The 20,071-nt window shown below is 52.8% G+C and overlaps 2 protein-coding genes across 7 annotated transcripts in view; one reads left to right on the plus strand and one right to left on the minus strand.

Moving 5' to 3' along the window:
- Positions 1-13,215, minus strand: part of LY6H (lymphocyte antigen 6 family member H) — an 88,524-nt gene extending 75,309 nt beyond the window's left edge. Inside the window, exons 1-2 of the mRNA XM_064384673.1 lie at positions 13,136-13,215; positions 11,069-11,212 (exon numbers count right to left, since the gene is read on the minus strand). Coding sequence (XP_064240743.1) covers positions 11,069-11,181 — 113 coding nt within the window. The 5' untranslated portion in view covers positions 11,182-11,212; positions 13,136-13,215. The remainder of the gene's footprint in view (positions 1-11,068; positions 11,213-13,135) is intronic.
- A 1,388-nt stretch (positions 13,216-14,603) lies between these two features.
- On the plus strand, positions 14,604-19,723 carry GPIHBP1 (glycosylphosphatidylinositol anchored high density lipoprotein binding protein 1). 6 transcript variants are annotated; one of them, XM_064384148.1, is made up of 6 exons: positions 14,757-14,963; positions 15,470-15,630; positions 16,137-16,242; positions 16,682-16,798; positions 17,805-17,918; positions 18,089-19,721. In XM_064384148.1, the coding sequence occupies exons 1-6, from the start codon at positions 14,915-14,917 to the stop codon at positions 18,307-18,309; spliced, it is 768 nt and encodes a 255-aa protein (XP_064240218.1). In that variant the 5' UTR covers positions 14,757-14,914; the 3' UTR covers positions 18,310-19,721. The 6 variants fall into 6 exon arrangements, with proteins under 6 accessions (XP_012316661.3, XP_012316663.2, XP_064240219.1 ...); XM_012461236.3 differs by having other exon boundaries at positions 14,758-14,963; positions 18,050-19,720; XM_012461238.3 differs by lacking the exons at positions 14,757-14,963; positions 15,470-15,630 and adding an exon at positions 14,604-14,646 and having other exon boundaries at positions 18,050-19,720.
- The last annotated feature ends 348 nt before the right edge of the window (positions 19,724-20,071 follow it).

Raw genomic sequence — 20,071 nt, forward strand, 5'->3', positions numbered from 1 at the left:
GAAGGGGAAGCAGGCACGTCTTACGTGGTGGCCACACGGAGAGTGTGAACATGTGAAGGAGCAACTGTCAAACACATATGAAACCATCAGATCTCAGCTGGGTATGGTGGCTCAGGCCTGTAATCACAGCACTTTGGGAGGCCAAAGCGGGTGGATCACCTGAGGTCAGGAGTTCCAGACAAGCCTGGCTAACATGGTGAAATCTCATCCTCTACTAAAAATAACAAAAATTAGCCAGGCGTGGTGGCCCATGCATGTAATCCCAGCTACTCAGGAGGCTGAGGCAGGAGGATCGCTGGAACCCAGGAGGTGGGCACTGCAGTCAGCCAAGATCATGCCACTGCACTCCAGCCTGGGTAACAGAGCAGGACTCCATCCCCAAAACAAAACAAACCTCATAAGATCTCAAGAGAACTCACTGACTATCACAAGAACAGCCTGAAAAAAACTGCCCCCATGATCCAATCACCTCCCACCAGGCCCCTTCCTTCGATATGTGGGGCTTATGGGGATTACAATTCAAGATGAGATGTCGGTGGGGACATGGCCAAACCATATCAGAAAGTAAAGGCAAAAGTCAAGCTTGGAGAATTGACATTGTAGATTAGCATATTTTTAAAAGAACAACTTATTTTTTATCTTTTGAGACAGAGTCTCGCTCCATCGCCCAGACAGTGGTACAATCTTGGCTCACTGCAACTTCTGCCTCCCAAGTTCAAGTGATTCTCATTCAAGTGCCTCAGCCTCCCAAGTAGCCGGGATTACAGTAGCCCGCCACTGCACTTGGCTAATTTTTATATTTTCAGTAGACATGGGGTTTCACCATATTGGTGAGGCTGACCTCGAATTCCTGACCTCAAGTGATCCACCTGCCTTGGCTTCCCAAAGTGCTAGGATTACAGGTGTGAATACTGCTCCGGCCAGAACAACCTTTTTTTCACGTGGATTTTAAAATGCCTCCCCTTCGTTCAACATTGATTAAGTTCCTTCTACATGCCAGACACTGTATGTGTAAAACAGTACGAACTCTCAGTGAGTGTAGGCAGATATACAAACAAAGGCTTCAGGAGTTCCCGTTTTCTGAGTGCTAGACAGTGTATGAACCTGAGACACAAACCCACCTCTATTTGACCCTGAATTTGATGCTGGGGTGGTTTTAATTTTATGCTGAGAATTTGAGTCATTGAACCATACAAGGGTGAGGAGTCTCTGCCAGATGTGTGGGGAGTGGTCTGGATAATAAAGAAGAATTGAAGGAAGCAACGAGACCAATTAAGAGACTTTATCTAAAGGAAGAGTAATGCCAAAGGCACTGGCAGTGACAAAAGTGGAGGACAAAGTTTGTGATCATTTGGGAGACAGACTAGGAAGTGCTTGGTCATGAGATGTGAAAGAAGAGGGAAAATAGAGGAGAAACACAGCTGCTCAGGCTCTGCCGGGGAAGACTGGGCACATAGCGGTGTCTTCCTCCTGGTAGAGAATGTGGGAAGAGAAATAGGAAAGGAGGAACAGATAGTTTTTTACTCTCAGTGTCACACTAAAATGGAACCCTCTGGTCAAAAGTTGAATACAAATCTCTGCAGGCCAAGTCCATTTGTGACATCCCAACATATGTTCTCAAAAATAACACACATACTAAATCAAACCATTAAGACTAACTGGGGAAATTTCCTAAAATTTACATGCTAAAAATATCACCAGTTTTCATTTATTACTTTCATGGAATAACTATCAATCTATGGTTATAGCATATGAGACGTCTTGCATAAAATAAAGCTAATACATGAAACAAAACATTTAAAATTCTATTGTCCCCAGAGAATAGAGAAAGCCACTGAAGCCATGGGTGTGGAAGTGACTGCCTTGAGAAGTTGTGTATAGTAAGGAGAACTGGAAAGAAAGAAGACCTGGAGAATAGGGTGATTTACACGGCATTAAGTAAAGCTTGCAAACGTGAGCACTCGGAGTCAAAGGGAGCTGCGTATGATCAGGAACAGCTGTTCTTGTCAGTCATTAGAAAGGAGAGAATGTCTGCTTTTCATTTCTGTAACAGAAGCACCTAGCGTAGTACCTGGTCAACAGATACTCAGTATAAATTATCCCAATTCACAGAGTCAAATTTTGCCAGGAGGGCAGGAAAGCTACAAATCAGTTATGGCAACTTAGTGATTGGGCTTGTGCACGTGTGTGAGTGAGCCGGATGTCAGGCAGTGGGGAAAGTAGTGAACTGGAGGTGAGAAAGCAATGACACAAACTGAGAGCTTCTCTTCCCAAGTATTTGGCTGAGAAGAGAGATGCAGCAGTGGTTCAAGGGAGATACGTGGTAAAGAAAGCCTTTCATTCCAAGATTCAACAAAAGCATGAGGATACTTCTATGTTAAAGGGAAAGAGCCAACAGAGAAAACACATTTTTGAGGTTAGAAGAGAAGGAAGAACGAATGCACAAGTGGCCCCAAAAGGCACAGGTGCATGCAATCTGGATAAGGAACAGATTAGCTTTGGATGCCAACAAAAGCAAGAAGGGAGAAAGGACTTTGTATCTCTAGAGATATTTCTGGTAGAGGAAAGGTTTAGGAAAGAGATCTTCTGATGACCTTTATTTTAACAGATTTTTCAAAAAACTACTGTGTATTCCTTCAAAAAGGATTTTATTATAGAAAATCGCACACTTCTTGATCAGGCTTTTGTTGCCTCTTCCCACCCCCAAGCATTTCAATCTTTCCTCTTGTCACAGGCATCAAGGAAGCTCCCTGTGCATCATCTGCACAGCCTACAGTTGTGTCACCCTTAGCCTCTTATGTCCTCCTCCGGTAGTGTCAGTCAGGACATCCAACCTTGCAAACTCAAGAGTCCGCACGTGGCCAAGATCACGTCGGGATGAGCAGAACCCCTCTGCTGATCTGCAGACAAATGTGCCCTACCTTCTGGCCTTCTACCAGCAACTGGAGGCTCTGGAAATTTCCAGACACACAACAGTGTTCTCAACTGCAGGCTGCTGCCCCATCCTATGGCAGAGTAGACCTTTTCTCCACTAGACTTGGCCTGTTATCCAGTTGAATGAAATGTCTTTTTAACACAGAAACAGGGCACAGAAACTAGTGTTCCTTGGCCCTGAACCCCATCACACGGTCTGCAGGTACACACCAGTCCTCAGCAAATACCACACAATTGAGGCCTCAGGCCCTGGAGTGTGCTCATCGGCTCTGCTTTCCGAAAACATCAAGGTACTTTTGGCAAGTCTGCAGACTTCACGCAGAAAAACAGAAACAAGTGATGAACACACACACACAGCCCCCACAGTGACTACAAGGATCTCCCTCCAGGGCATTTGCAGAGAGGAGAGCAGAAAACATCCCAGGGGCCTCTCACGGCTACTTCCTTGAGCCCCTTTTCAGACAGTGCTATCTAGACCTGTCTCAGCCCAAGCACCAACACCTTGATATACAACAACTGTCTTTGTTACCTGAAATTCTCCATCAAGAAACTGATCTCTTCTATTTAACATTGACAGGAATGTCCTCAAGCATTGTCCTCATTGGCAGGGGTGCAGTAGGGTAGTTTCTTAAAAAGTCAGGCCTCTGCCCACCACCTAGAAAACCTGGAAATTTCCATCTATGCCACAAAGTCCAAATCACTGGCTACTGCTACAATGTATGGCAGACTAGACCATCTCTCCAATAGATCTGGGTTGCTGTTCCATTGAATGAAATGACTTTTCTATTACAGGATCAGGGTAAGGGAGCAAAAGGGTCTTACAACTGAACTCCAGTGTACAGTCTGCACAGACACTAGTATTGTGCAAATATGATACAGCGAGGCCCCAGGACCCTTAAGCCAGCTGAATGCATTGAGTTTCAGGAAATAGTGAGATACATTCAGTGCAACAGTGGGCTGCATGCTGAAAGAAATCAAGCCAAGGAAACACACACCACTCTGACACTGACACACACACACACAAAGACACCCTAGTGGCCAATAGCTCCTCTCACCAGGAACCTGCAGACAAAAGAGCAGAAACCCTCTGAGGGGTCCATCACTATACTTTCTGGAGCCGCTTTTATCAGATGACCAGTTCCAGGACAGCACTGTCTTATCTTGGTCCCATCCAAATTGCCATCACCCTGTGATGTGGGAGCTGGCCTCCTAACCAGAACCTCTCTGTCAGACAAATTTTTCTTTATAAAATGATGAGGATGAACCTTCAGATGGTGTCCTGATCAGGATGGGTGGAGAGGGGGGTTTCCTAGAAAGTCAGGCAGGGCAGGGCTGAAGCCCTCTGTGTTAGCTGTGGGCTTCTGATATGAAGGCAGGTAAGACTGCACAGATTTGGGGTCCAGTCAGGGGATGGACTGGGTGTGCTGAAGAACTCCAGTTGGGAATGTTCTATTGCCATAACAGAGTACCTGAACCTAGGTCATTTATAAAGAACAGAAACGTATTCTCTCACAGCTCTGCAGGCTTGTTAGTCCAAAATCAAGAGGCCTCCGGCAAGGGCATTCTTACTACAACCTCACATGGAAGATGCTGAAAGGGAGAGAGGATGGATATGATGTGCTCGCATGACAGCAGAGTGACAAAGAGTAAACGCAATCCTTCAAGCCTTCTTTATACTTATATAAGATGTAACTTTTTTAATGTATATAAAAAATAACATCCCCCTCATCTACTACAGGGTAGTAGATACCACCCATGTGTGGGACATGCAGAATAGATAAATAATTTAGCCTCTCCTTTATCAGTTTTCCTTTTTGACCTAAACACCTCCATTAGGCTGCAGCTCCCAACACTGCTGTGTTAAGGATTAGAGTTCCAACACATACCTTTTGAAGGATACATTAAGACCACAGAAATTGTAAACTAAAAGAGTATTGACAATGGGAGAGAGATCCAAGATGGCTGATCACTAGCAGCTCGGGCACGTAGCTCCCAGTGAAAGCACAGAGAACGAGAGGACGCCACACTTTCAGACAAATTTTTGTTGCCCACGGACTAAGAGATTCCCAGCGGAGGAGCCCCACGGCTCGCCAGAGCGACTCTTGTGGCCGGCGCGGTGGTTTTGCTGGTGCCTCAGCGCGGCAGTTCCTGGTGCAGAGTTCGGAGATTCCCGGGCAGAAAAGCACCATCAATCTTAACACTGCTGTTTTGGCCAGTGTGGTGGACTGCTCAGATTTCGGTGCTGGGAATCAACAAGTTGGACGTCTGCTCAGAGACCTACTTAGAAAGTCGGTAATTACAAAGACGACAGAGGGATAAATATATAATGAAGGGAAGAAACCAGCCTAAAAAGGCAGAGAATACTCAAAATCAGAATGCTCTCCCTCTACAGGGGATCACAGTTCCTCATCAGCAACGGAACAAGGCTTAATGGAGAACGAGTGTGTTCCAATAACAGAAGCAGGTTTCAAAAGGTGGGTGATAAGAAACTTCTGTGAATTAAAAGAACTTGTTCTAACCCAATGTAAAGGAAGTAAGAACCTTGAAAAAAGGTTTGACGAAATGCTAACAAGAATGGACAATTTAGAGAGGAATATAAGTGAATTGATGGAGTTGAAAAACACAACAAGAGAACTTCACGAAGTATGCACAAGTTTAAACAGTCGAATTGATCAAGCAGAAGAAAGGATATCAGATGTCAGGGAACAGCTTAATGAAATGAAACGAGAAGACAAGATTGGAGAAAAAAGGATAAAAAGGAATGAGCAAAGTCTAGGATATATGGGACTGTGAAAAGACCTAATTTACGTTTGATAGGTGTACCTGAATGTGACGAAGAGAATGAATCCAAGTTGGAAAATACTCTTCAGGATATCATTCAGGAAAACTTTCCCAACCTAGCAAGGCAGGGTAATATTCAACTCCAGGTAATACAGAGAACACCACAAAGATATTCTTCAAGAAGACCAACCCCAAGGCACATAATCGCCAGATTTATTAAGGTTGAAATGAAGGAGAAAATACTAAGGGCAGTCAGAGAGAAAGGTCAGGTTACCCATAAAGGGAAACCTATCAGACTCACAGCAGATCTCTCAGCAGAAACCCTACAAGCTAGAAAAGAGTGGGGACCAATATTTAACATCCTTAAAGAAAAGAACTTTCAACCCAGAATTTCATATCCAGCCAAACTAAGCTTTAAAAGCGAAGGAAAAATTAAATCTTTTGCGAACAAACAAGTACTTAGAGATTTCACCACCACCAGGCCTGCTTTACAAGAGCTTCTGAAAGAAGCACTATACATATAAAGGAACAACCAATATCAGCCTTTCCAAAAATATATCAAAAAGCAAAGAGCATCAACACAATGAAAAATTTACACCAACTAATGGGCAAAACAGCCAGCTAGCATCAAATGGCAGTATTAAACTCATATATATTCAAAGTGGATAAAAAGCCAAAACCCATCGGTATGCTGCATCCAGACCCATCTCACATGCAATGATACACAAAGACTCAAAACAAACAGAAGGAGGAAGATTCACCAACCAAACAGAGAGTAAAAATAAATAAAAAACAGGAGATGCAATTCTCTCCTCTGATACAATAGACTTTAAAGCAACAAAGATCAAAAGAGGCAAAGAAGGACATTACATAATGGCAAAAGGATCAATGTAACAAGAAGAGCTAACGATTCAATAGATCAATGAGACAGAAAATCAACAAGGACATCCAGGACTTGAACTCAGACCCAGAACAAGTAAACTTAATAAACATTTATAGAACTCTCCACTTCAAATACACAAAACACACATTATCACCTCACACCTATTCCAAAAGTGACTACATAATTGGAAGTAAATCACTCCTCAGTAATCACATAGCATTTCATAGGTTTAAATGAAATATTGGTTGGCTGCTTGTTTGTCATTTTCTTCCCTTATTCCTTCCTGTCTGCATCATTAAGTATAATTATTGGTATAAAAAAGGTTTTCAATACCCATTACTAAACTGCATTCTAGCCTGGGCAAGAAAGCAATACTCCTATTCTCTCTTTTTCTCTTCCTTTTTCTTCCTCTTCTTCATTCTTTTCTTTCTTTCTTCAAAAAGAAAAAAAGAAAATGAAGGAATTTATTCTTTTTGAATTCACCTCAATTTGAGACAGTTACATAAAAAAAAAAGTATGCATATGTCAATGTCTGTATCAATATGTAATATCAATATAATCAATGCACACAACAATATGTATCTGTACTTAAATCATCTCTTTAGCACTAATTATTACAATCTGATGGACTGCAAAGCAAAAGTATAAAACCCCACAAAACCAAAAAAAAAATAAAAAATAAAAAGAGTATTCAAGCCAGGTTTCAATCAATGTAAAAGTTTATTTTGCCAAGGTTAACAACATGCCCAGAAGAAATAAACACAGAATCACAGAAACAGTCTGTGGCCTGTGATTTTCTCCAAAGGTGATTTTGAGAGCTTCAATATTTAAAAAGAAAAAGTGTGGAAGTGTGATGCCTCTGGCTTTGTTCTTTTTGCTTAGGATTGTCTTGGCTGGGCAGGGTCTTTTGTGATTCCATATGAAGTTTAAAGTGGTTTTTTCCAGTTCTGTGAAGAAGGTCATTGGTAGCTTGATGGGGATAGCATTGAATCTATAGATTACTTTGGGAAGTATGGCCATTTTCACAATATTGATTCTTGCTAACCATGAGCATGGACTGTTTCTCCATCTGTCTGTGTCCTCTCTTATTTCGTTGAGCAGTGGTTTGTAGTTCTCCTTGAAGAGGTCCTTTACATCCTTTGTTAGTTGTATTCCTAGGTATTTTATTCTCTTTGTAGCAATTGTGAATGGGAGTTCGCTCTTGATTTGGCTCTCTGTTTGTCTGTTATTGGTATATAGGAATGTTTGTGATCTTTGCACATTGATTTTGTATCCTGAGACTTTGCTGAAGTTGCTTATCAGTTTCAGGAGATTTTGGGCTGAGACGATGAGGTCTTCTAGATATACAATCATGTCGTCTGCAAAGAGAGACAGTTTGACTTCCTCCTTTCCTAATCGAATGCCCTTTATTTCTTTTTCTTGCCTGATTGCTCTGGCTAGAACTTCCAACACTATGTTGAATAGGAGTGGTGAGAGAGGGCATCCTTGCCTAGTGCCTGATTTCAAAGGGAATTCTTCCAGCTTTTGCCCGTTCAGTATGATATTGGCAGTAGGTTTGTCATATATAGCTTTTATCATTGTATGATACGTTCCATCAATACCTAGTTTATTGAGAGTTTTTAGCATGAAGGCTTGTTGAATTTTATCAAAAGCCTTCTCTGCATCTATTGAGATAATCATGTGGTTTTTGTCTTTGGTTCCGTTTATGTGATGGATTACATTTATGGATTTGTGTATGTTGAACCAGCCTTGCATCCCTGGGATGAAGCCTACTTGGTCATGATGGATAAACTTCTTGATGTGCTGTTGCAATCTGTTTGCCAGTATTTTATGGAAGATTTTTGTGTCGATGTCCATCATGGATATTGGCCTGAAGTTTTCTTTTTTAGTTGAGCCTCCGCCTGGTTTCGGTATCAGGATGATGCTGGTCTCATGAAATGAGTTAGGGAGAAGTCCCTCCTTTTGCATCGTTTGATACAGTTTCAGAAGGAATGGAACCAGCTCCTCTTTGTACGTCTAGTAGAATTCGGCTGTGAACCCACCTGGACTTGGACTTTTTTTAGTTAGTAGGCTATTGATTGCTGCCTCTACTTCAGCCCTTGTTATTGGTCTAGTCAGGGTTTCAGCTCCCTCCTGGTTTAGTTTTGGTAGAGTACAAGTGTCTAGGAATTTATCCATTTCTTCCATCAAAACAGCATGGTACTGGTACCAAAACAGAGACGTAGACCAATGGAACAGAACAGAGACCCCAGAAGAAACACCACACATCTACAACCATCTGATCTTAGACAAACCCAGCAAAAACAAGCAATGGGGAAAGGACTCCATGTTTAATAAATGGTGTTGGGAAACTGGGCTAGCAATGTGCAGAAAGCAGAAACTGGACCCCTACCTGTCACCTTACACTAAAATTAACTCCAGATGGATCAAAGATTTAAACATAAAACCTAACACCATAAAAACACTCGAAGAAAACGTAGGCAAAACCATCCAGGACATAGGCATAGGCAAGGACTTCATGACTAAAACACCAAAAGCAATGGCAGTAAAAGCCAGGATAGACAAATGGGATCTAAATAGAAATTCCATTTGACCCAGCAATCCCACTATCGGGTATATACCCAAAGAACTATAAATCATTCTACTATAAAGACACATGCACACGTATGTTCGTTGCAGCCCTGTGTATAACAGCAAAGACCTGGAACCAACCCAAATGCCCATCAACGATAGACTGGACAAAGAAAATGTGGTACATATATACACCATGGAATACTACACAGCCATAAAAAACGACGAGTTTGTGTCCTTTGTAGGGACTTGGATGAATCTGGAAACCATCATTCTCAGCAAACTGACCCAAGAACAGAAAGCCAAGCACCGTACGTTCTCACTCATAGGTGCGTGTTGAACAACGAGAACATGTGGACTCAGGGAGAGGAGCATCACACACAGGGGACAGTTGGGGGGGCAGGGGAGAGACATGCCAGATATAGTACGCACCTAAAGTAAAATAAATAAATCGAAATACAACAACAACATTGGCTCAGATTTGTTATGACACACTATAATGGCCAAACAGAGCACATCGGGGTGCTGTATTTGGTGCAAGGGACGCTGCTTGGCAACCTCTGATCGAAGTACAGCTCAGTCATATCTTGAGCACCGATGGTGACGGGGAGCTCACCACCTCTCTGTGGTGCCTCCTGCCTCAGATCCAAGTGGGTGCTGATGGCACAGCGTCTCCAAGTGGCTTCCTAGCCCTTGGGACTGCAGACTTCTAGGGCCCTGGCAATGCTTTCTCAGTAAAGAAGCCAAGCTGGCAAAACACATCCTCTTCAAAGCCAACATAATGCCCCTGCCTGCCCACGGCACTCTCTGCTGGTGCACTAGGCGACCTTCAGGCTATCTGGGACCAGCTCTGACAGCCTCCGCTTTGGGATCAGCTGCTGCGGCAGCCTACACATGCCATGGGGCAGCAGCGGTGGCATCCCTGGACACTGGCCCCAGTAGCATGGAACCCAGGAACAGATACTGCCACAGTCAGCCCGCAGATGCAGGAGGGCAGGAGGCGCTCAGTCACAACTCTGTGTCTGCACAGTGCCCAGTGCCTGCAAACCTGTGCTCTGGGCCAGGCCCAAGGAAAAGTGGACCCTAGGGTGGGACGGCGGTACGCTCCACGACCCTCAACGCCCTCGGGGAGCAGCCCTGCCAGAATCTGCCAGGGGCTCAGCTACAGCTCCCACCTGGAAATGGTGCAAGTCACTATCAGTGGCAACCCCTGGCCCTGTCCTCCCCCACCAGCAGCAGGAAACCCGGGACCGGATGTCACCACGGCGCCTAATTTAGGTTGTTGGCGGCACAGCTGCAAGGTGATGGAAACCGGTGCTCAGCCTCATCGTGGGTGCTGCAGTGGGCCCAGAGCCCGCGACCCCACACTCTGGGCTTGGGCCAAGGAGGCACAGGTCATAGGGTAGGGGGAGGTGCCTTGGGCAACCCCCAGGCTGTCTGAGACCAGCCCTGCAGTCTCCCGTGCATTCTGCTGCACCTGCCACTTATAGATGGCATTCAGCAGTGTGGTGGCAACCCAGGATCCTGCCCGCCTCCAGCAGCAACGCGGACCCAAGGGCCAGACCCTGCTGCGGTGCCTAAATCAGGCCTCGAAGCAGGAGGAGGACTGGAACTGGCATCCAGCCCCATCTCAGTGGCTGTAGGGTACTCAGCACCTGTGACCAGCACCCTGAACCAGGGTGGAAAAGGAGGAGGGCGGGAACAGGCACTGCCACCCTCTGCCACGGGCTCAACCGTAGCTGCCACCTGCACACGACGCGGCAGAAGCGGCGGCAGCCCCAGCTCTGCCTGCAGTAACCAGCAGGGGGAGACCCAGGGACTGAGGCCGCCTCAGAGGCTGCCACCTGGCCACCTCTGCACCCCTGTCCCTGCCCTGGTGGCAGCCAGCCACGCTCCTACCTCTCCGACGCTCTGCAGTCTCCGTCGCTGCCACCCACCGCAGCGAGGCGAGCCGTGGTGCCACAGGCTCCAGCCTCCAGCATGCAGCAGATGGCTCTGCCTTCTCCTGGCATGGAGCAGCTGGGCAGGCAAAGCCGGAAAAGCCTAGAACGGGACACAGAGAGTGGTAGTGTTAGACCCCCACCTTGTCCTGATGGCCGCTGGGTGGCACAGGCCAGTTTCAGTGAAGGCACTCACACCCACCCTCCACAGTCCACAGCATCTCTTTCTGGCCCAAACTGGCTAGGGAGTGGAGACTGGAGACACGATGGTGCCTGGGCTTCCTGCTCCACAGGAACCACTGGGACCACCCAGGCTGTGCTCGGGAAGCAGGAGCAGCAGAAACTCAGACCCAGCCAGCCCTCCCCACCAATGTGCTGGTTCCCACTCCTGAGACCTCCACCCACGGGGCCCTGTCACCCCGTGGTGTCTGCTGCTGCATGCCTGGGCATCCCTGGCAGGCTCTGCAGCACAGAATGTGAGGGCTCAGGCCTGGGAACCATGATGGGTCTGGGTGCCCTGCTGTGATCAGAATTTTCACAGAAACATGTGCCCACCACGCAGGAGGAGATGGTCCTTTAGAGTTTAGAGTCCGGGGAGAGCAGGACCACTCCTCTCTCAGAGACCACCGCTGTCACTGAAACCTCCATCGCCTGCCACTGGTAGGGCAGCTTCCGACAGAGCCCCCTGATCCGCTGCCACCGGCAGTGTAGCCCCAGGATAGTGTCAAAACCCCATCCCCCACCACCAGCAGTGTAGCCCCAAGATAGTGCCAACACCCCATCCCCCACCACCAGCAGTGTAGCACATGATGGCAGCCCCTAACCTGCCCCTGCCTTAGACACTGCAGCACTCGATGGCACCCACAAACCAACCCCCTGCCATGGGCAGCACAGCCTGGGATAGCATCCCAACAGGCTCCCTGGGGTGGGCAGTGTAGCCACAGATAGGGTCCCCAAGCAGACCCCCACCGCAGGCAGTGATGCCCCCATATGGCACCCAAACCACCCCCCACTGCGGGCACTGCAACCCTGAATAGTGGCTGCCCTAACTCACTCCCCGTCGGGAACAGTGCGGCCCTGGATAGAGCCCCCAACCAACCCCCTGCCTTGGGCAGTGCAGCCACAGAGAGCACTCCAAACTCCCTCTCCACCTTGGGAAGTACCACCATGGACAGCTCAGGTAGCCCGATAGTGCACCCAACCTGCCCCTGTCACAACCCACGCAGCCTGAAATAGCACACTCACCCACTCTTTGCCAGGCAGTGCAGATCCCTGGGAGCACCTGACCCACCCGCCACCTCTCCACCACTCAGGCTGTGTATCCGGCCCCCACAGTTCCCCCACCAACCCTCTACCCACCTCCACAGGCAGTCCAAACCTGTGTAGCTCTCCCAACAAGCCCCCAACCTCTGTCTCAGTGTAGTCCCCATGGTGCCTTTAACACCACCTCTCCACCCCACCAGAACCCTAACCCATCCTCCACCGCCAGCACTGCAGCCCCAGATAGTGCCCCCAACCTGCTCCCCATGTGGGCAATGCAGCCTTGGATAGTGCCCCCACACAGCTCCCAGACACAGGCAATGATGTCCTGGATACCACACCCCCCACCCACTGGGGGCAATGTAACAGCTGATAACACCCCAACCTATCCCTCACCGCTGGCAGTGTTGCACCCCACAGTGCCACCAACCCATCCCAGACCTGATAGCTCCTCCAACTCACCCCCCACCTAGGGCAGTACATCCCTGGACAGTGCCCACAAGATACCCCATTTCTGCTGACAGTACCGCTTGGGACAGGCCCCATCCCAGCCCCCAGCAATGGGCAGCACATCCCAGGAAAGGGCCCCCAACCCTCTCCCCTATGCGGGCAGTGGCGCCTCAAATAACCCCCCAACCAGCCGCCGCAACACCAGCAGTGACACCCTGGATAGTGCCCACTGCCCATGGCAGGGCACCCGCAAGCCGTCCCCCATGCCTCAGGCTGTGCGGGCCAGGATGGCGAACCTATCCCACCATCTTTTTACCTTTCCAGCTGTACTGTAGTCTCCGTCACCGCCACCAACTGCAACAGCGAGGCGAGGGGATACTGCACACTCCAGGCTCCAGCCTCCAGCACGGGCAGCTACTCCTCCTTCAACTCTAAGCCAGCTCGGAGCAGATAGGCCCACGAACTCAGAAGAATCTGAAATGGTGAGACCAACGTGTACACACACACAGAAAAACACTACAAATAGCAGAAAAATCCAATCTAGAAACTGACCAGACAATTCTGCAGACATAAAATCGAAAAACAGGTAAGAGATTACGTCCTCAATTCATTAGGAAAATGCAATTTGCCAGGCAAGGTGGCTCACGCCTGCAATCCCAGCACTTTGGGAGGTCTAGTTGGGCGGATTATCTGAGGTCAGGAGTTTGAAACCAGCCTGACCAATATGGTGAAACCCCATCTCTACTAAAAATACAAGTATTAGCCAGGCGTCATCGTGGTGGGTGTCTGTAGTCCCAGCTACTCAGGAGGCTGAGACAGAACTGCCTGAACCCAGGAGGTGAAGCTTTCAGTGAGCTGACATTGCGGCACTGCACTCCAGCCTGGGTGACAGAGCCAGACTCAGTCTCTTAAAAAAAAAAAAAAAGAGGAGGAATGCAGGTGTGGTTTTAGAAAAAGGGAACTCATACGCTGTAGGTAGAAATGAAAATTAGGATACTCCAGCTCAGAGGGCCGTGGGGCTCGGAGGGACCCAGGTCCCACACTTCACCATGGCTCAGGGCTTGTGCACTCCTGGACACTGGATGCAGGTCAGACATGGACACAGCCTTCCCGGCAGGGCTGTGGACACCGTCACAGCCAGCACCCTACAACCGCCCCCACACGGACGACTGGGGCCCAAAGGCCCACAAAGAAGTCAGGACTGGAAAGCACGGAGCCGCGGAGAAGGAGCAGGGAGGTCTGGAGGATTCCCGGTGGGGTACAAGTCCCCGCCACTCACCTCAGAGATACGCGTAGTCCTCCACCCTCACGTGGAAGCCACCACGGCTTCTCCAAAGAAATTCGCTCTGACCACGCCGCGGCCTCTGCTGACTCCCTCCGGCCGGGCCGGGCCGGGCCGCCGCCTCCGTTGACTCCTTCTGGCCGGACCGGGCCGGACCGCCGCCTCCGCTGACTCCCTCCGGCCGGGCCGGGCCGGGCCGGGCCAGGCCGCCGCCTCCGCTGACTCCCTCCGGCCGGGCCGGGCCGGGCCGGGCCAGGCCGCCGCCTCCGCTGACTCCCTCCGGCCGGGCCGGGCCGCCGCCCCCGCGGACTACTTCCTTTTGGGCCGGATCGCCGCCTCCAGTGACTCCTTCCGGCCGGGCCGGAAGGGAGGCAGGGTGACAAGGAGGCAGGACGTAGGGGAGGCGGGCGAATGGGAGGCACAGCAATGGGGAGGCGGAGTATGGGGAGGTGGAGCGATGGGGAGGCGGGGCAGGCCTCGGGGAAAGCAGGGAGAGGGCAAGTGGGGGCTGGATGGGGGCGCAGGGGAGGCGGGTCCGCGGGGAGGTGAGTCCATAGGGAGGCGGGGCAGTGGGATAGGCGGGCTGAGAGCAAGAAGGTGCTGGGAGGCAGATTGGGGTGAGACCACAGGCAGACGGGTGGGGCTGGGCTGGGGGGAATGGCACCAGGTGTGAAGAGAATGGGGCCTGCGGGGTGTGTCCGCATGAACACCGCTATGGGCGACCCTGGCTTGGAAGTGGCCTTGCAGCCTTGGACTGGGAAGGGCTGGACCCTGGGTGGGTGCCCGTAGAGTGGAAAGAATGACAGGTTCGAGATGAATGAAGGAGAGATGTTTGACGCGGTGGCTGAGACATCAGAGACAGGTATTCCCAGCCTCAGGCGCTGTCCTAAGCCCAGCAAGTCACCTCATCCCACGAAGGAACTGAAGCCCGGGAAACCCAAGGGGCTAGTCCAGGACCCAGAGCCGGGGGAAGGAAGAACCCGGTCTTAAATGCCCCACCCCACCCGTTGAAAGTCGGGGAAACTGAGGTCTCGGAAGGCGAGCGCAGTCCCAGAGTACAGGGACCTCCAGGGAGAAGGAGGGGATGAGGCTGGAGCCCCCAGGCCAGAGGGGTGTGGATGGCCCAAGCTCCAAAGCACACAGATGTGCAGGCTTGACCCTGGCTCCCGCTGCCCCACCCCTCTGCTGCACTGGGGAGAGGGGCGGCTCAGAGCCTGGACTCTACCCTCTGCATCCTCCCCTAGGGGATCTGCATCCGCTTTGGTGGAGGGGGTGGTTCAGGGAGAGGTCTGGGGGTGCCAAGCCTCTCCCAGGGCAGCCTTGTCTCACACAAGGCCAGAAGGCAGGTGAGTCTGATGGCTTTCCCAGCTGGAGGCCGAGGGAGCAGGCTCAGCAGCTCCGGAAAGCTCTCCACAGGACACAAGCAGGAACAGCACTACAGACAGAGAGAACAGCAGGGGCAAAGTCTGGAGGTGGAAGTGAGGGGCAGCCAGGAGGCCTCAGGCCCAGCAAGCACACTGCTGAGTGGGGTAAGGAGGAGGTGAACACACAGGCTTAGCTTGAGGGCGTTGACTGTGTTTTTATTTAAACACTCTTTAAGGGGCCCGGGTGGGATGCTGGCTCTGGGATGAAGATGCTTGGCCAGTGACTGGCAAATAGAGGGTCTGGGACCCAAGCTCCTGTGGCTGTGGAGCCCAGACATGGGGTTAGGGGGTGTCAGGCATGGCCCAATCTGAGGCGAGACTCCCTGTCCTGCCCTGCAGGGCCGAGGCACTGAGCAGCAAGCCAGGGCAGGGCCAGCAGCTCCTGTGGCCAGCACCACCTTCAGCCGCCGCAGTACAGGTGCACAGGACGCTCCAAGGCCAGCCACAATGACTTCTCCTTCCCCTCTGGCCCCAGAGGTCCTGGAGGGAAACGACAGTCCCTGGCCTGGCGCCTGGAGCTGGGGACCAGTGTGAGGCCCATTGTTTGAGGCTGGAGCTGGTGGGGGCCACTGGGAAGCCCCCGGCAATGCCCTTCATCCCACTTACCGCAGCTCCAGAGCCCTACAGAAGGACTCAGAGTGAGGGACACAGCAGCGTCCGGCAAGATGAAGGCGCTCGGAGCTGTCCTGCTTGTCCTGCTGCTATGCGGGCAGCCAGGTACGGAGCAAAGGGTAACCCTGTGGTGGGGGGCAGCGGGCGCAGTCCCGGAGCACAGGGACCTCCAGAGACCCCCAGCAGGGGCTTAGGGAGAAGGAGGGGATGAGGCTGGAGCCCCGAGGCCAGAGGGGCATGGATGGAAGCTGGCCTGGGCCCCTGAGAGTCCCCAAACATCTGTGGCCCTATTTACGTGGGGTGTGAGGAGGGGCTATCATAAAGCGCCAGCCCACAGCAGCTGCTGTTGTAACGCCAATGCCAGGGAACGCTTGGCTGCAGGACAGTGAGTAGGGTGTGCGGGGGCCAGAGGTGACACCAGGTAGGCTGCCCTGGGGCCTGAGGGGGTGGGGGGGCCAAGGAGTAGGGGGCGCGACACTTGCCCAGAGCCGGTATCCCAAGGATCTGGGATAGCTGAGGCTTACAAGCATTTTCGCACGGCCAGGGAGAGGGCAGGCAGAGCAGGAGGAGGAGGAGGACTACAGGCCAGATGGCTACGACGAGGAAGATGAGGACGAGGTGGAAGAGGAGAGCAACAGGCTCCCTGGTGGCAGGGACAGAGGTACGGCCACCCAACCCCAGGGCCCTGCTCTGCCTGGAGCGTTCTGGGTGGGGCTGTGGTGGAGGCCAACAGGCCAAAGCCCTGCTGTGAGCTTGCCTCCAGCAGAGTGGGGGACACTCAGCGCACCCCTCACTTCTCCCAGTCACCATGACACTCAGTTGCCTTCCAGAGTCGGGAACAGGGGAAGAAGCCACCAACTGGGAGGGTGAGCGGTGCCAGGATGTAGAGGTTAAACAGTTCACCAGGCAGAGAAGGGCTGAGTGGGGCCCAGCGTGGAGACAGCAGGTGCAGGCGCCCCAGGGTTGGGTTCAGTTTGGTGGGGCAGAGAGAGCAGCAGGGTGGGCCGCCCTGTGCCGGGGAGGGCTGGACTGGCTGCTGCAGGCTGGGGAGCCAGGGAAGCGCTGAAGGCAGAGCAGCATGGGGCCAGTGAGAGCCCACCCTCAGCGCCCCCTCGCACGCCCCCTACGCAGTGGGGCCACCCTCTGCTGTCTCCCATCTGAAGAACGAAGCAGAGCAGATTGCCACATCCAACCCACTGCCGGCCCCTCAAGCCGGGGCTCCCAGCACGCCCCACCACACCCAGCCCACACCCGCCCCCAGGGCCCCCAGGCCTGCCCTCAGCCCAAGCCCCAACCCACACACTCACGCGGTGTCCGCTGTGAGGTCCTCTTCTGCCAGGCCCGGTGCTCCTGGAGGCAGGACTGAGTCAGACTCACTGCCAGGTTTTCCATCCCACAGCAGGAGCCTGGGCAGAACTGTCACAGGAGCTGAGTGATGACGGAAAGTTCACCCTTCCTAGCCTGAAATCCCTCACCCCTGAACACACAGGCTCACGCACATGCACAGCTCCCAGGGCCAAGCTGGGGTCACCAGCCCATCTGAACAGCGGGTACCGAAGTCTCAGCAGGCTAGGCTTTGGGGGCACAGCTGAGAATGACGAGGTGGACAGGGGTGTGGGAGGAGACCCAGGGGACCCAGCCTTGGCCTGAGCCTGGCTCGTCCACAGTGCTGCTGCGGTGCTACACCTGCCAGTCCCTGCCCAGGGACGAGCGCTGTAACCTGACGCAGAACTGCAGGCATGGCCACACCTGCACCACCCTCATTGCCCATGGGAACACGGGTAAGTGGGTGTGGAGCCCCAGCACATGCACCCTCAGGCGGTGGGAAAGCCGAGGGCCCTAACAGAGCCCTGCAGAGCCACCTCGGAGGCCCTGCCCAGCCTCAGCCCCTGTTCCCCACTCCCCTCCCCAGAGTCAGGCCTCCTGACCACCCACTCCACCTGGTGTGCAGACAGCTGCCAGCCCTTCACCAAGACGGTCGAGGGGACCCAGATGACCATGACCTGCTGCCAGTCCAGCCTGTGCAACGTCCCGCCCTGGCAGAGCTCCCGAGTCCAGGACCCACTGGACAAGGGGGCGGGCGGCCCCCTGGACAGCTCCAAAACTGTGGGCACGGCCTTCCTGCTCATCCTCCTCGCCGGCCTTGGTGCAATAGAGGCTGGGAGACCCTGACCCACCCCAGGAGACCCTGACCACGGCCCTCCCCACCCCCGAAAGACCCTGACCACGGCCCTCCCCACCCCCGGGAGACCCTGACTCATGGCCCTCCTCACCCCCGGAGACCCTGACCACAGCCCTTCCCAGCCCCAAGAGACCTTGACCCACTGCCTCTCCCTACCCCGAGCCCACCTGACTCACCCCCGGCCTGGCCAGCACTCTGTCTGGTACCTCCCCCTCCTGCCCCTGCGCCAGCTTTGGAGAATGAACTCGGAGTGTCGGGCGATCCGGCCATCATAGGCCCCCTTGCCCAGTTGCCTCCTCTCCCCACCCCCTGTGAGCATCAGAACGGCAGCACGTGGGCACCATGCCCCAGGACCTGCAGCCCTCATGGGGGTGGGGGTGCCCACCAGCCCAGCCAGGCAGAGACGACACCCACCACATGCCTGGGGGCCCCCACGACCAATCCTTACCCTTTACTTTCTGCCGTGGGAATCCCTCCATCTGCCAGTGGCCACATGGGCACGCCCTGCCCTTCCTCAGGGCAGCCTCCCCACTGTCCGGAGGGAAGAGGCTTTGGAGGGAGGGTGTCGTCGCCCCTAAGAGAGACAGGCCTGGGGCGCTGCGGGCTAGAGCAGGAGACGCGTGGAGTTGTTGAGAGGAGAGGAGCAGATGAGATGGAATTTTTCCAGCCTCATCCTGGCAGCACTCTAGATTCCAGCCCCCAGGCCCGAAGCCTGATCGGTGTCACGGAGGGGCCTGGGGGTGGCGGACAGGCTACCCTGTGCCAGGGAGGGGGAAGAATGGGCCTGCAGCTTCCTGCAGGAAGCAGGACTGGGTAGCAGAGCCAGGCGGGTAGATGGCCTATTCTGGGAGGTCCCCAGGGGCTCCTCTGGCGGGGCTGGTGACTGCTCCAAGCTCTGCCTTCACCACGGTCCTGGGATGGCAGGCAGAGGCCCAGCCTGGGTCACAGCTCAGCCACTCACTTGGGTCTCAGTTTCCCCTTCTGAGAAGTACAGAGCGAGACTTAAAGAACCCCTGGATCCCACCAGTTCTACACTCCATGCACCAGGAAGCCCAGAGTGCTGCCCGGCCTGCCAAGTTCATCCCAGCGGGCACGGGGGGCTCCGCTAACTACTCTCTCCTTTCCCTCAATAAAAAAACCCGCAATGCCTACCTGGGGGTCTCGAAGCAAATGCCTTAGATGGAGGGGTCACGTCTTTCTCCTTCCCCTTCCTCCTTCCTGTTGGCTGAAGTGATGAGTGGAGCTCAGCAACCACTTTGCACCGTGAGGCAGCACCAGGCATCAGGGCAGCACGGCCAGAGGGGCCCAGCTCGCTGCCGACGGAAGGCACTGCCTACCTCAGGGTCCCCTTACCTGGGAGGGGAATAAATTTCTCCTGTGTGGAAGCTAGTGATTTGGGGTCCCTCTGTTACCTGCATTTCGCACTCACACATGCAATCGTGTGTGCACAAACACGCACGCCTACAGCCCCGCTGGAGCACAGTGCAGGGCTCGGGCTGCCTGCTTGGAATCTCAGGTCCAGCCCTCCCCAGCTCCATGGCCCTGGGAATGCCTTCACCTCCCACTCAGCTCTGTTAAGCGGGAGTCCAGGAGAGCCCTCCCTGTGGGCTGCAGTGAGGCTCCACCGGGGTGCCACGGGTCGGGGCTTACAGCCCCATGCCTGGCAGAGAGCACGTTCTGGGTAAATGGGAGCTGTGGCCATCAGGACCCTTCTCGTGACCCCACTCTTCACTTGCCATCTGTGTGTGTGAA

Source organism: Aotus nancymaae, unplaced genomic scaffold (assembly GCF_030222135.1).
Source record: "Aotus nancymaae isolate 86718 unplaced genomic scaffold, 86718_ANA_hifiasm-v0.15.2.pri h1tg000036l, whole genome shotgun sequence".
NCBI lineage: Eukaryota > Metazoa > Chordata > Mammalia > Primates > Aotidae > Aotus > Aotus nancymaae.